The sequence below is a fragment of the Ceratotherium simum genome, chromosome 40 (genome assembly GCF_057802395.1).
Source record: "Ceratotherium simum simum isolate JZ-2026a chromosome 40, ASM5780239v1, whole genome shotgun sequence".
In the NCBI taxonomy this organism is placed as follows: domain Eukaryota; kingdom Metazoa; phylum Chordata; class Mammalia; order Perissodactyla; family Rhinocerotidae; genus Ceratotherium; species Ceratotherium simum.
Genome location: NC_141939.1, coordinates 7,406,569 through 7,421,148, shown reverse-complemented (window position 1 = coordinate 7,421,148; position 14,580 = coordinate 7,406,569). Strand labels below are relative to the sequence as shown.

The window sequence follows — 14,580 nt, the reverse complement described above, 5'->3', positions numbered from 1 at the left end:
ACAGTCTCACTCCATTTCACTTTCCCCAATAACTTATTATCCAAACTTTCTGGAAGCATTTCTCACCAGTCACTTAAGAAAGGGCTACCTGGCACTTACTGAACACTCTTCCCCATAACCCTTTCCTTCAAATACCAGAAGACAGACTCCAGGTATCTTTCTTGTCTGCTTCCCCTTGGTCACTACGTATTTCTGCTGGCGAATTAGATGAACTCAATGCCTAAGAGCCAAGTCTGCATCACCTCTGTCACATCATGAATGCTCCAAGTGAAACAGAAAGAAGTTAATGGTAAATCTCACAGGGAAGTCTCGCAGAATGAATTAACCTGGAGAAATTTGCAGGTCAGGTTCTAAACCACAATCGTAATTTTAGGATAAAGATGCTTCTCTCTCCCTTTTTCTAAATCAAGTTCAGTCAGCATGACTGAACAGCTGCCTGGGGCCTGGGTGCCAGACAGGGCTCGTTAACCAAGTCCACGGATGCCTGAGCTTTTGCTGAGTTCAAACTAAGCACCTGAGTCAGGCATGGAGGCAAGATTATGAGGCAGTTTTCACAGTTACACGGATCAAAGAGGCGAAGGGAACATTTAGAACGACATTCTGTACGGGCTGCACAGTGGCCTACAGCCTGCTGTCCTCTGTCACCGTGGACGCTGCCTCCCACCACGTTCAAGCCCAGCTCTTCTCTTGTCCTGGGAGCTGTGCGCACTGCAGCTCCCAGGCAAATGCAGCACTCGAGATTTCCACCTTTGTTCTTCCCACAGCACGTCATTTCACCGCCAGCTAACAAGAGACAAGCTAAGAAGGCCGCTCTCCCAGAGAACTCGTGGAGCCTGGCACAAAACCGATAGGACTGACCGAGCTTGTTTCAACTCTGCAACTAAAGTCTCATGCAAAACCCTTTGAGGTGAACTGTTATACCGAGTGTGTTTTCATTAACAGTGGTGGCTCTTATGTGTGTAGGAAAACAAATATTCACCAACAGACACTTCTGATGGATAAAATGGGTCACAGCTGCCTGTCCTTTGAATTAGAGCAAAAATAAATTTTACAATAATCTGAAGGAACTCTGTACCCTCTCTGATTCATATTTTTAAGACTCAAACCAGCATTTAGTACTACCTCACTCAACACCAATATTAGGGAACATTTCCCCTAATTTTTCTGTTAATGTCAATTTGACAAGAAGTGATAAATGCTAAGAGGACTCTGGTTCAGAAAACATCTTGATATGCTTTTTATTGATTGACTGAGAGACGGTTTATCTATTTATGTGTGTGCCTGTATCTATTTATTTCCAAAAAAAGAATTTAAGTGGACTTTTATAGTAATTTAGGTTAAGCAACATCTCAACACTCTGAGACAAAAAATTATTTTAACTAGAAAAAAACATTTTGCTCAAAATGGCAGTAAATTGAAATCTTTCAGTTATTGCTTTGATAAGACAATGTTTCTTTCATAACAATTATTGCCTATTTCTTCTAAATAGGATAAATAATAAGATTTTTTCTTATCAATCATTCCTTTATTTTGAATTAATAACCCTGCTGCTACCTTTATAAAAGAATAAAAATAAACAATAATGTAACTGCAAAGCTTAGTTTGCAATTTTTCCGCTATATAATTTACTCATATTATTAAAAAAAACTTCATATTCCTTTTTATATAGTTATTTGTGAACAAATAGTGAATAGTTTTACAGCTTAGTTAAAATCGAAGTGAGGAAAACATAGACATTTGCCATACTAACAGCTGGTTTTTATTTTTTTTTAAGGAAACATTATTAATTTAAAAAGAGAGTTCCAGGAAATTTAACAGGATTCCTAGCAATGATTATTTCTGAGATCTATGAGATTTGAAACATAGTTATAAAAGGCTAAAAACCAAAGGATACATTTCTGCTTTTTCCTTTTTAAAAATTCCAGATGATGTGTCACATCAAGAAAGTTTGGCATGTCACCGCAGCCACAGCCTCAGTCCTCCTCGGAATCGCTGTTCCTCCACGCAGGGACAGAGCACCGCACCGAAGATAGCAACGCGTCTTCAATAGGTTTCTTAGGGTTTTCCTCCAGGTCTGTCTTGATGGCTCCAGACTCAGACAATTTCCACTCCAACTCTACACGACACAGAAAAAGCAAATCGCCTGAGACAGTCTGCACGGGCCCTCACCCTTACGTCCATCAAGCCACAGTTCTTTTTCTAAGCAGAAACTACAATTATCAGCATTTGATGACAATTTAATTTTAGTGCCATAATTATAAGGTAGGTACCCAGAAGGAAAACAATCAGACTTTTAGGAAGGAAAACAAAAATACTTTCAGGGCCGGCCCCGTGGCTTAGCGGTTAAGTGCGCGCGCTCTGCTACTGGCGGCCCGGGTTCGGATCCCGGGCACGCACCGACGCACCGCTTCTCCGGCCATGCTGAGGCCGCGTCCCGCATACAGCAACTAGAAGTGACATACAACTATCTGCTGGAGCTTTGGGGAAAAAAAAGGAGGAGGATTGGCAATAGACGTTAGCTCAGAGCTGGTCTTCCTCAGCAAAAAGAGGAGGATTGGCACGGATGTTAGCTCATGGCTGATCTTCCTCACAAAAAGAAAAAAGAAAAAAAAAACTTTCTAATACTTTTTCACAAGATGAAATCAAATGAGATATTACATACATTTGAAACCATAAAGTAATTAAAATAAAAAACAAAGTCTAAACTTGTCTTCTAACAACTACAGTTTTCCAGCTTGCACAATTTCCCAGGAAAGAAATCAGCATGGAACATTTAAAAGAAATACTTTTCACAGTCCTGCTGGCAATCTAATCATTAAATCTAATTTTAATTAACAAAAGGAAATTCTTAAGCCTCATGTCCAATATCTCAATCTATTAGAGTCAAAGGATAAATGTATGATGATATTCTAGAACTGATACATTTGTTCCAAGTAAAAAGAAAAAAAAAGGACCAGAAAATAAAGAATGAGTGACTGTATTTCCTATATTTCACTCTCTTATAATCAGTGAAACTCCACACGGATGTGAGACCTTGTGAAGCAAAATCAATTAATGTATTTTTCCACTGCAGAGAAGACCCCAGGCAGAACTAAGGGACTACGAGAGACTCTACAACAAGGAGCCTGGTTTAAAAGTGATGCTCTGCTAATTAGGTACTTCTGCACAAATCTGACAACTAATTTTACTGAAGTCATATTAATTTGAAGTGCTCCATGGACATGAATAACACTAGTAGTTTCAGCTCTAGGTACCTCAGCTGAATGTTATAATTCAAGAAATTTCTTAAAAAAAAAATCTTACAATTTCTGATTCTTGACTCAAGAATATGTTTAGATCCACATATACGTACACATACACATGTATGCATTTGATGTTATTGTTCACTTATATGTGAACAATGTAATCATTGTTTTATAAGTTCACTAATCCTAAAAATAAGACTTTTTCTAGAAATAAAGACTGTCACTACTATCCTATACCTATCTTTCTCCCCTCATGGTACGTTCCAAAGGACCAAATTAAGATGTAAATGCGTATTTAGTTTGAAATGCTGTATGCCTTTGCACACCGGGATAGTGCATAACTGATGTAACGTTTGCTCGTGTATGTACGGATGTGTGTATGTTTACACTTTTCCCAGCTGAATACCTTATATAAACAGTTATATTAAGTAGTATATAAAGTCATATTTTAACACATGTTTTTAAAGACTGCTAAAGCATAGCTGGACATATTATTTCAATCAAGAGATAAAGAATTTCACTTAGCAGGAAGCCCTCAGGCCTCAGGTTCTCTTTCACATTATGTGTGCATACGTCATTTGACACCTCCATGTGTGACAGGTGGTGGAAAGGAATAAAAAGACACACCCTTCAGGAGTTAAGGGGCAGAATTAAATAAAATTTTAATTTAATTTAAAAGCTACTAAGATACTCCACTGAGAAAATATTTCTATGGAGAAGATTTATATATACATACATATATATACATATAAGCTTCTGTCAATAATAGGTTCATGTGAATTAAACAAAACATGAATGATGTGATCTCGAGCTACAAATTAAAACACTGAACTGTCGGGACAAATAAAACATATTAGACATCGATACTAAATACATGTTTTAAAGTCCATTGTGCCCTCTTTCAACTGAGAATTAGGCGAGTCCAGTTGTAACTGCCACAATGATTCGTCTAAGATGAGAGATTAAATGTGCTTCTTCCCTTTTAACAATCACTCATACAGGAACAAAGGCGAATCTGACAAATCATCGTAACACATGTCTAGGAAACAGTCACCCTCTACAAGAGAAATATCCCCTCGCCATCTCTGACGTGCACCGGCATCACTCACGTGCCCTGGACCATGTCAAAGAGGCCCCTTACCATCTACTGTCAGGTTCATGCCACCAAACACCAGAGGTCCAATAAACTGAGCCTTGATGTCACCTTCAAGGTAAACAAATATCGTGGGCAGATTCTTATCAGGATAGTTGGGTATGCAGGTTGTTGAAATGGCTTTGATAAACTTGACATCAGGAAACTTCCTGGCAAGTCCACTGAAGTGCTGATTTATCAGGGCACAGAGGGGAATCCTATAAAACAGAAATAGGAAACAATGGTGAGAGGGGAATCCTATCAGCAGAAATAGAAGCAACTGTGATTCTGCATTTATACAGAACAAAGCTCAACTACCCTCCACCCTATGTAAAACCTCACAATAGCTTCACAAATGATTCTGCTACTCTAGCCAAGAGGGACTAACATTTTTTAAAAACTTTCTAATATGTTCAAGGAAAGTGAAGAACTCAATATCCAAAGTCTAATTTAATTTGATCCAACAATAAGTCAGGAAAACAGCTTCAATGTAAAAGAAAATTGTTCTACCCTTCTATATGAGAGAACATTCAAGATTTAGAATGTGTGAAACAGGTCAGAAAGCATTTCCTGCTTTAAAGAAACTAGCACACAGCACTCGACTCTACAGGATGAGCACAGACAGGAGGTGAGAACACTGGAGGACCACTGCCTCACTCACCACAACTATTATAAAGGTCTCCCCTGTCATCTACGAGAGTGATTTATCACATGGGATTCTGAAATGCCAGAGTTCTCTAGAGGGGTAAGTAACTTAGCAATTCTTTTTCAATAAAAGCAAAGTCTTCACTGCTACACTGTAACAAAGGCATTCCTATTCGTCACAAATACTCATCTGAAAGTCTCAAGGCAAAAATCAGGCATTAAGGTTTGGGCAAATCAGCAACAAAAACACATAAAACACTAGTAAAAAACCCCTCCAATGTGGATTAAGCCCGAGATGTTCAAGACATAAATTTGAATTAACATTGAAAGACAGTGATAATATCAGCTCACCCCTGTTTGTAGAGGTGCAAGATCACCCACAAGCCCTCGCTGGCTTTGGTAACTTCTTGAACATAATCCTTTCCTGAGATCTCCAAAACTTCTCCAAATTTATTCTTTAATTTAGTTGCTTTCCACTCAGCCAGTCTTTGCTGCCTGCACAACAGAAGGAGGAGAGAGACATTTTACACACACACACACACACACACACACACGCATCTGCACACACACCTTTCAGACAGCAACTTTTATCAAGGTCCAGGTTTATTTATTTGCCCCATGGCAAAAGTCTAAGACCAGAAATCAATAATATTATTATTTAATTATAGTTCTTTCCAAACATTATCTCAGTCAGAAAATTACTTTTTCAAAGGACATACATTTTTATGCCACACGAAAAAAACAAACAGCCCCCCGGGCGGCACTAACCTGTACATTTCAATAGCACGTTCATCCTCCTCATTAAATTCGTCTTCATGATCCTCCAGTTCTTCCAAAGTCATATCTTCATATGTTTTCACTGAATGTAGTTATGTTAGCAAAAACCAAAAAATTTAAAAGATGAACGAACACACATTTTGGTTTTTTCCTTCACTTTTCTCCTCAAGATGCACATGTAACACCAAAAGACCCCCAGCACACCAAAACCAAAATAAAAAGTACTTAAGATATTACACTAGTAGATAAGAAGTTGAGGGTGTTTTAAAAAGACAGAACTACGTGGATACCTGCAGGCTTGACTCTCTTACCTCCACATAATGAGGATATGAACGAGAGGTTTCCCAAGTTTATAAAAGAAGAGAACTGTGTTTGCCTGAACTCCCCGGGTTGGCTCTTCAAGCACACACAGGCATGGACTGGTGTATCACCAGTTCTCTCCTCTCCGAGGAGACGAGAGGATACCATGGGTGTCCTCTCAGCACACCCCTTCTAGAGTTAAAGGGATTAGCACGCAAACTTCTTGGTCTTGTCTTGAGAGTGGTAGGCAGCTCTATCTTTGCTTTTACCCAACTGCTATAAAATCTGTATTTTGTTTTTATTGCCATAAACACACTTGCTTCCTGACATCAAATCAGGCTTTTGTCCCCTGACCCCCACCCCATCACTACACAAAACTGCTCTTATCAAGGTCAACAATGACCTTCACTTCTTAACTGATGAGCAGCATTTGACCCAATCCATCACTGCCTCCTCTTTGAAAGACCGTCCTCCTCCGGCGTCCTCCAGGACGCCTCCTCTCCTCCTTCCTCTACGCTGCCCCTCCTTTAGACTCTTTGCTGATTTGACTCCTTTTCTTCTTTATCTATACCCACTCCCTTGGTGATTTTGCATCTCATGGCTTTAAATACAACCAATGTGCTGACAACTCCCAAGTCTATGCCTCCAGCCCACATTTCTCTGATTTAGAGAAAAACATACCCAACCGCCCACTGACCATCTCTATTTGTCTAATAAAAATCTCAAAGGAGATGAGCCTTCCTCATCTCAGTTGGTGGTGACTCCATCCTTCAGGCTGCTCAAGCCCAAAGCCTTACAGTCACCCTGACTGACTCGCTCTCACACCCCTCACAGGATCCGTCAGCAAATCCTGCCGGCCCTACCTTCAAAATTGATCCAGATCTGACCACTTCTCACCACTTTCACGGCCACCACACTGGTCCACGACAACGGCATCTCTTGCCTGAATGACTGCAGTAGTTTCCAGACTAGTCTCCCTACTTCCTGCCTTGCCCCCCTCAGTCCATGCTCACTAAGGCAGCAACGGGATGGTGCTGTCAACGTGGAGGACACGTCACTCCTCTGATCAAACCTCCAACAACTTCCACTTTATTAGGTGTAAAAGCCAAAGTCCTTCCTAGAAGCTACAAGGTCCTAAATGGTTTGACCCCTAATTGCCTCTCTGAAGTTACTACTGCTCTCTCCCATTCATACTGACTTCCTCAAGGATTCTCCAACATGCTTTTCACTTGCTAACGTAGTTCAGTTCACCTCCCTCAGGTCTACTCAAATGTCATCCCCGGTGAGGCCCTCTCTGATCCCATTTAGAATTACACTCACCACCCCAGCCCTTTCTAGGCCCTTTCCCTGCCTTATGTTCCTACATTTCACTTATGTGTTGTTTACTGTCTGTCTCTCCCACTAGAATGTAAGGTCCACGAAGACAGGGACTTTTGTCTGGCCTGTAGGCAGCTAAAGCCCCACTGTCTAGAATGGCACCTGGCACACAGTAATCTTTCAACATTTGCTGGATAAATCTTTGTAATAAATCCTTCCCTAACTTAGCTCTAACGTACACAGGGGACAAAAGTACTAGCCTCTATGATCAATGGTTCTCATACTTTGGGGTGAATCAGAAATCCTTTGAGGCACGTGTTTAGAACGCAGATTCCTGGGCCCCGCCCCCAGAGATTCGGATTCAGTAGGGGCTGGGTTTTTCACAAGCACCCCAAAGGATTCCAATTCAGAGAGTATAGCTACCTTTGAGAAAACCCCTCTCCCAGACCCTACATACTGCAAACATCTTATGCTTCCCCAAATTAAGCTATTGTAATATTCTCATACCACAAAGACAATAAAGTATACACTCAGGACAATACAAACACTAAAAACTTTGAGCAAATTTCCATGACATTACCCAAAGTGAATCGCAGACCAGAAAGTCAAGACTCAGAAATACTTTCTTCAGGATTATCATGTGCTCATCTGACACAGACAAGGAACTGTGGAAATGAAGGGAGCCTCGCAAGTCCCCCTAATTCTGTGGCCCAGGAAGTCGAAGGCCAGAGAGACATCCTGGGACTCGCCTGAGTTCCCACAGAGGACACCCGTTCCAGCACTCCAATCCCCGGCTCCCGACTCCTGCTCAGAGGATCCTTCCTATCAAACCAGTTAGCGGCTGAGAAAGCTGCTTCCTGACCCAGACAGACACGGAAGAAAGAAAGAATAAAAGCAAGCTCACCGACTGACCGCTGCAGGGCTCGCTGCTCCTCCTCCTCCTCAGCCTTCTTTTCCAGTTCTTTCAAACTTTCCTTTGAGGGCAAGATGCCCTTTTTTCGTAAGATGTCATTCCACTCGGTGTCTGCGTTGGGGTCCTAGGGCAGGTGGACCAAGGATACCATGAGTGCCAAGTCCACTATGCAGGGTCCCATGGTGGGCAAGGGGTCAAACGGGAAAGGCGGTGGGAAGAGGAATTCAAACCAAGTTATTTTGTGGCCTATTTCCGAGAAAGTATCAAGAGACCCACGGCCCCTGCTCCATTCTTCCTGTCCTCCACTCCACACCCCACCGAGGAGCTAGCTCAGGGTAAAAATCAGGATATGATGTGCAGATTGGCATCAGTGCTGATACCAGGGCTCTGACCTGGTGTCTATTCAATATTTTTATTAATGACTCGGAGTGATTCATCCAACAGATATTTATTAAGCACCTACTATATGTAAATCATTGTACTATACGGTAGGGAAGCATGGTGAACACCAGAGTCACCTTTTTACAGTCGAGAGGAAGAGATAGGCAATGAACAATTAAACATACAAACAGATATATATTACGAATTGTGGGAACAGGCTGCTGACCTAGATAGTTACAGGCAGCCTGTATGCCACAGGATGGGCAGGGACGTTCTCTCAGAACAGGTGACAATTTACCATCACTGGAAGATGAGAAGGAATCAGACACGAGGAGTGAGAATTTAGGAAGTTATTTTCCAGGCAGAGGGACCAGCATATGTACAGGACCCAAGAGCAGGGATACTGAGCATGTTCAAGCTCTGAGTGGCTGCAATAGAATGAGAGAGGGAGGAGAGCCCGATGCGGGGCTGAGAAATTCTCTGATGGCCAAATCTGAGAGGAAGAGCTGAGAGCCTGGGGAATAGCTCACAACAGCTAACGCTCACTGAGTACTAGGTGCTGGGCACTCTCCTCAGCCCTTTACCTGTATCTACTCAGTTAATCCTCACCAGCGTAAGAGAGACATGGCATTTAAGAGACACCGCCACGCTGGAACAGGTCAAATTTACCAGGACCAAATGTCAGAAGGGTAAATGTCACAGTGGGCTCTCAGCTCCAGAACCCAGCTGCCCGAACACTGGTCTGCATGGCTTGGCAGGAACCGCTATAGACCTGGTTTGGAACATGAAATGAAAGAGCAATGTGGAAAGGGCGCTGGGATAACACGGCTCCAGCCCCAGCTCCGTGTCACGGTCTTGCTGAGATATATCAAAAGAAAGATGATCAGAATCCTTTCAACAGGATAGTCAGGGAAGGCCTCTGAAGAGGTGACATTTCTAAACAGGGACCTGAAGGATAGAGAATGCAAAGGAGGGCAGGGCAGCCCTTAGCTCCCTCTTACCATTACGAGTGTCTGGCTTGAGGCCGACACACTGCGTTTGCAGAGGATCATCTTCTCCAGCCCCAACAAACCCACACTAACTCCATTTGCCATCTGTCACTGCCGGAATTCCTGACCACAGCCAGATCTGGGAGGCAGCAGAATGACCTTTAGAGGAGGGTCTTTGGACAGTGACAAAATTTAGCTGTCACCGATTTTTGCTCATAAAAGCATCCACTTCCGTGGTGTCTTCATTTATTTTCTTTCACTTTTCTTTGCGTTTTAGTCAAACTCCATTAGCAAATTCCAGATACCATAAAAGGACAAAAGGGGATTTGGTTTTATCCCTTTTATGACAGAAAGTAACTAAGCAGCAGAGGGACCCTCCGGCTGAGCTCCGGAAGCCAGGGAGCCCGAAAGGGAGCTCACCTCCACCTGAACACCAACGTTAGGGGGAAGAGGGTGTAACTAACCCCTCACCCAGCTCTAAGACGAGTCAGGAACACGGGCTCCGCCACTGTTTCACGTTTTGGGGGCCCCAGGCGGGACCCTTCACTCCTGCAAGCCTCAGCTCCCACATCTGTACAATGGGTCCCTAACACACCTGCTCAGGTGCTCACTAAAAGAGTTACTAGTAGGAAGTAACTTTGTCAGGTGGGATCGGCGAGTCCTTCACAGGCCCCACGGGATCTGATTTCAAGGAGAGGTAGCCCCAAAGGACTGAGATTTCGAGGGTGGGACACACAGGGGTGGGGACGCCCAGCCCGCAGGTCCCGGCAAGACCACGCCCGCCCTCCCGCACTGCGCCTGCGCCCGGCCCCGACCCGCGTGGCCTTCCCAGTGCCTGTGGCGCCCGGCGCTTCCCGCGGGCCGGGCCCAGACAGTCGGCCGCCGGCGCGGACCCAACGGGGTAAACGAATGGCCGCAGCCTCCAGACCTCGCGCCCCCGGCTCGCTCACCTGCATCTTGTCTCAAATCGCTCAAGCCAGGCCGGCCGGCACCCCAGCAGCCCCTCAGCTCTCTTCCGCGCACGCGCGCAGCCGCCGCCCCGCCTCTTCTCCCGGCGCGGCCTTCGCCCCGCCCCCCAGGAGTGAGCGGGGCGGAGCCAGGGAGGAAGCGAGGCCTCGGAGTCGGCGTCGGCTCCTCTGGAGCCGGAGCGGGAGATGTGCGCATGAGCGAGGCAGGACACGCCCACCGTGTGTCCAGCCTCGGCGTTCACGTGACCCGGAGCCAATCCCGGGCGCTGCCTTATTAGGGCAGGCTTTCGGCGTTGGAGCGGTGGGGCCGGCTGGGGCAGAGTGTGCGGTGTCCGTGCGCCTTCTCCAGCCGCAGGCCGGGCGTGGACAAGAGGTCTCGGCCCCGGAAGTCAGAAGTAGAGTGTTTCCGTGATCCGATGTTACAATGAAAAACGTTGCAGGGCCACCTCGAATTCACTATCATTTCAGCATCCGATAAGGCAATTCATTAGGAAGACATATTTATTGAGAGCCTACTATGTACCAGGCACTCTTCTAGGCTCTGCGTGTACAACAGGGATCACGACAGAAAAATCACCAGAAAGGTGAGAGTCATTTCACCTGGTTGAGCCTGAGGCGATCCATTTTTGCAAAAGTGCTTAGCGCTATCTGGGGCACACAGGAGGGAGGCGCTGAGTGAAAATCAGCAGAGGCTGAACTGTAAAATGCAGGTGCTGGGCTCCAGGCTTTTGTCTGTGGAGCACTCCGAATTTGAGTTAAGAAAGAAATATCCTTCCCTGGACACCTGGGCTAACTTGGCGCCTTCTGGCAACCAAGCAGACACAGATAATAGGGAGCCAGACGTCTGTGGGGTACGCTTAGGACTCCCAACTTTGGCTACGCATTAGAACCACCTGGGAGATTTCAAAAACTGCAGCTACCCCGGGGCTCCATCCCCGGTCAAATTAAATGCCTGGAGATGGAGCCTGAAACTGATATTTTCTTAAAGATCCTCTGGTGTTGCTAATATGCATAAATGATTCCTTGAGGGCAAGGAGCTTTCATTTAATAATTTATAAGGCTCCTTAAGATTTACCTAACCCCTGCCCATAGAATTATAGGCCTCTTAAAATATTTGTTTATTCATTTATCTGGCAGTGAACTGAATGAGTTTTCCCTGGTCTCACCACCGAAATCAGGACCCAGACTAGTTCCGGGTGGATTTGGCCCTGTGCTAAGCTTTGCGTCCTCCACAGCAGTAGTGTAGGTGCCCTTATACCGTTTGCTTATTCCCAGCCTTAGCTATTTCCTGAGACCAAGACTCACCTCCATTACATGATCCCTCTCTCCAAGGGAGATTAACAAGCCAAAGGCTCAAACTGTATGGCCTTCTCTCTGCAAGAAATGTGCCTCTCCTACTTTTGTCGAAGACTTGCCCTTTCCTCCTGTGCTCCAGATCACAGTCCCTCCCACCTCCCCAGAGACCTCTGGCCATCATTCCATCACTCTTGGCTCTAGAGAGAAAGTAATTAGGGCTCAGGAGAAAAAATTAGAGCCATAAGAATTAGAAAAGAAACGAAATGGAAAAAATTATTTCTATTTGTGGATGATTTGATATGATAGCGTAATCGGAAAACCTCGGGAGAATCAAGTCTTAAATTCATTTTAACAATACGAGAATTCAGTATTGGAGCAGGATGTAAAATTAACATACAAAAAGTAGCCTTAGTGTGTATTTACAATAACAAATTAGAAGATATAATGAACCCTAATTACAGTAATAACAGAAAAGAAAAAAGCACTTAGGAATAAATTCAAGACATGCACAAAAACCTACATGGGAGAAATTATACAACCTTCCTGAAGATACAAAAGTCACATTGAATGAATGGAAAGAAATCCCTCATTTTTGGATAGGATGACTCAACATCACAGGGATGTCAATTTTCTCAAAATTAGTGTGTTAAAATTAACATAATCTTTGTTTAAAAACTCAAGAAGTTATTTTCTGAAGCTAGGGAAGTTGATTCTAAAGTTACGATAAAATAAACAACAAGAATGGCAAACTGAGGGGATAGCTAGGCCTACCAGATATTAAAACAATGTGGTATTGATTCATGAATAGACAAATAGATCAATGGAGCAGCAAGTTCAGAACGAGTCTGGAAATAGCCAAGTACACACAAACATTAGTGTATGCTCTAGATGGCATCTCAATGTGCTGGGGGAAGGAGATGGGCTTTTTATTGTAAATAGTGTTGGGACAATTGGACAGCCATTTGAAAAGAGATAAAATTGGATATATACTTAGTGTATATCAGATTAAAAATTAAAAACTAAAAGTACTAGAAGAAAGTATGGGATAATTTCTTTATAACCTAAAAATGGAAAAAAAACTTTGATGACTATTACTTAAAATCCAGAAAAGCAAATAAAAAAAATGATAGATTTGACAACCTAAAAAAATTTTTTTGCGTAAGAATAATGAATATAAGCATGCCACCTTTGGTGTAAAATAAAGGGTTAAATAAGAACACAAATGTATATATTCATATTTGCTTAATTTTGCAAAAAGAATCACGGAAAGAAGAAATCAGAAATTAATGAAACAGCTAATATGGTGGTGGGGTGGGGATGAAGAGGAGGGTGGGGATGAGGTGGTAGTGACAAAATTGGGAGTGAGAATCCTCTGATAAACTTTTATTTAGGGGCAGATAAGTTTTGTGGGGCCCAAAACACATTCAATCTTGGAGGTCCTCTTTAAGACTACATCACTTATACGTGGAATCTGGAAAAAAAAAAAAAAAACCCAAACTGATAGAAATAAGAGATCAGACTTGTGGTTACCAGAGGAGGTCGACGGAGAGAGGGGGAAATGGAGGAAGATGGTCAAAAGCTACAAACTTCCAGTTATAAGATAAATAACTACTAGGGCTGTAATGTACATGATGACTACGGCTAACCCTACTGTATCATATATAGGAAAGTTGTTAAGAGAGTAAATCCTAAGAGTTCTCATCAAAAAGAGAATTTTTTTTCCTTTTTTCTTTTCTCTTCTTTTTACTGTATCTACATGAGAAGATGGATGTTAGCTGAACCTATTGTGGTAATCATTTCACAATATATGTAAATCAAACCATTGTGCTGTATGACTTAAACTTATACAGTGATGTATGGCAATTATTTTTCAATAAAACTAGTAAAAAGATTATCAGGAAAAAGAAAAAAAAAAGAGTGTAAAGGCGTCCTGAGACCCCATTTGACGGATTTTAAGAACTGTTATTCTAGGGATTAAATGAGATGTTATCTCCTAGAATAATGCCTACACAGAATAGGCATTCAATAAGTGTTTTTTAAAATGACATTGGCTGTGATATGGCAAGAATAGTAATTTTATTATTCTATATTTCCTGTCCTTATAATTTGTTAAGTGATACAATGTAAACATACAAAAAAGGGAGAACTAAAGTATAATTTCTGTGTTGAATAGAGATTGGCCTGTATAAATATTATGATGACATTTTGACCAAATAAAAAATAGAAAGTTAAAAAAAATACAAAATTATGAATATAAAAGTAGGCATGAATATGAACATTTATTTAGAATGGAAAAAGAAATAGTTACAAATTGCCAAGTTCAAAAAGCTGACAAATACAACAAACATCACAAAATCTAGAAAAATAACATAATATTTGTGTTACCTGTCTGACACCTCTATATGTTGTCATAGACTAACTTCCGGCTTGTGTACATCAAGCCCCTATTCTTCCAGAACCTCATTCCAAGGCCAGAGCTCCAGCGATTACAGTCATATCACATTGTGTTCTCTGGCCCTGCAACTTCATGTCACATCGCTGGGTGAGAGGCTGATGGCAGTATTCCTGCAAGTACTTTCCGCCCTGGATGGCCAGCAATACCATGCATGGAAATAAC

At 42.7% G+C, this 14,580-nt stretch overlaps 1 protein-coding gene across 2 annotated transcripts; it reads right to left on the bottom strand.

Annotated features, from left to right (window-relative positions):
* Positions 1 to 1,736: 1,736 nt before the first annotated feature.
* On the bottom strand, positions 1,737 to 10,748 carry PDCL3 (phosducin like 3). 2 transcript variants are annotated; one of them, XM_004435856.3, is made up of 6 exons: positions 10,650 to 10,748; positions 8,321 to 8,453; positions 5,791 to 5,881; positions 5,374 to 5,517; positions 4,387 to 4,595; positions 1,737 to 2,116 (listed from the first exon to the last, which is right to left on the bottom strand). In XM_004435856.3, exons 1-6 carry the CDS (start codon positions 10,653 to 10,655, stop codon positions 1,974 to 1,976), a joined length of 726 nt encoding a protein of 241 aa, XP_004435913.1. In that variant the 5' UTR covers positions 10,656 to 10,748; the 3' UTR covers positions 1,737 to 1,973. The 2 variants fall into 2 exon arrangements, with proteins under 2 accessions (XP_004435913.1, XP_087282354.1); XM_087426228.1 differs by lacking the exon at positions 10,650 to 10,748 and adding an exon at positions 9,712 to 9,777.
* Positions 10,749 to 14,580: the final 3,832 nt, after the last annotated feature.

Bases quoted from the DNA above. Each gene is read 5' to 3' on its own strand.
- PDCL3 (XM_087426228.1), bottom strand. From the start codon at position 9,762: ATGATCCTCTGCAAACGCAGTGTGTCGGCCTCAAGCCAGACACTCGTA. The intron at 8,454-9,711 runs GTAAGAGGGAGC...CACCTGCCCTAG, and splicing joins CAAGCCAGACACTCGTAATG to GACCCCAACGCAGACACCGA. The intron at 5,882-8,320 runs GTGAGCTTGCTT...AACTACATTCAG, and splicing joins AGCCCTGCAGCGGTCAGTCG to TGAAAACATATGAAGATATG.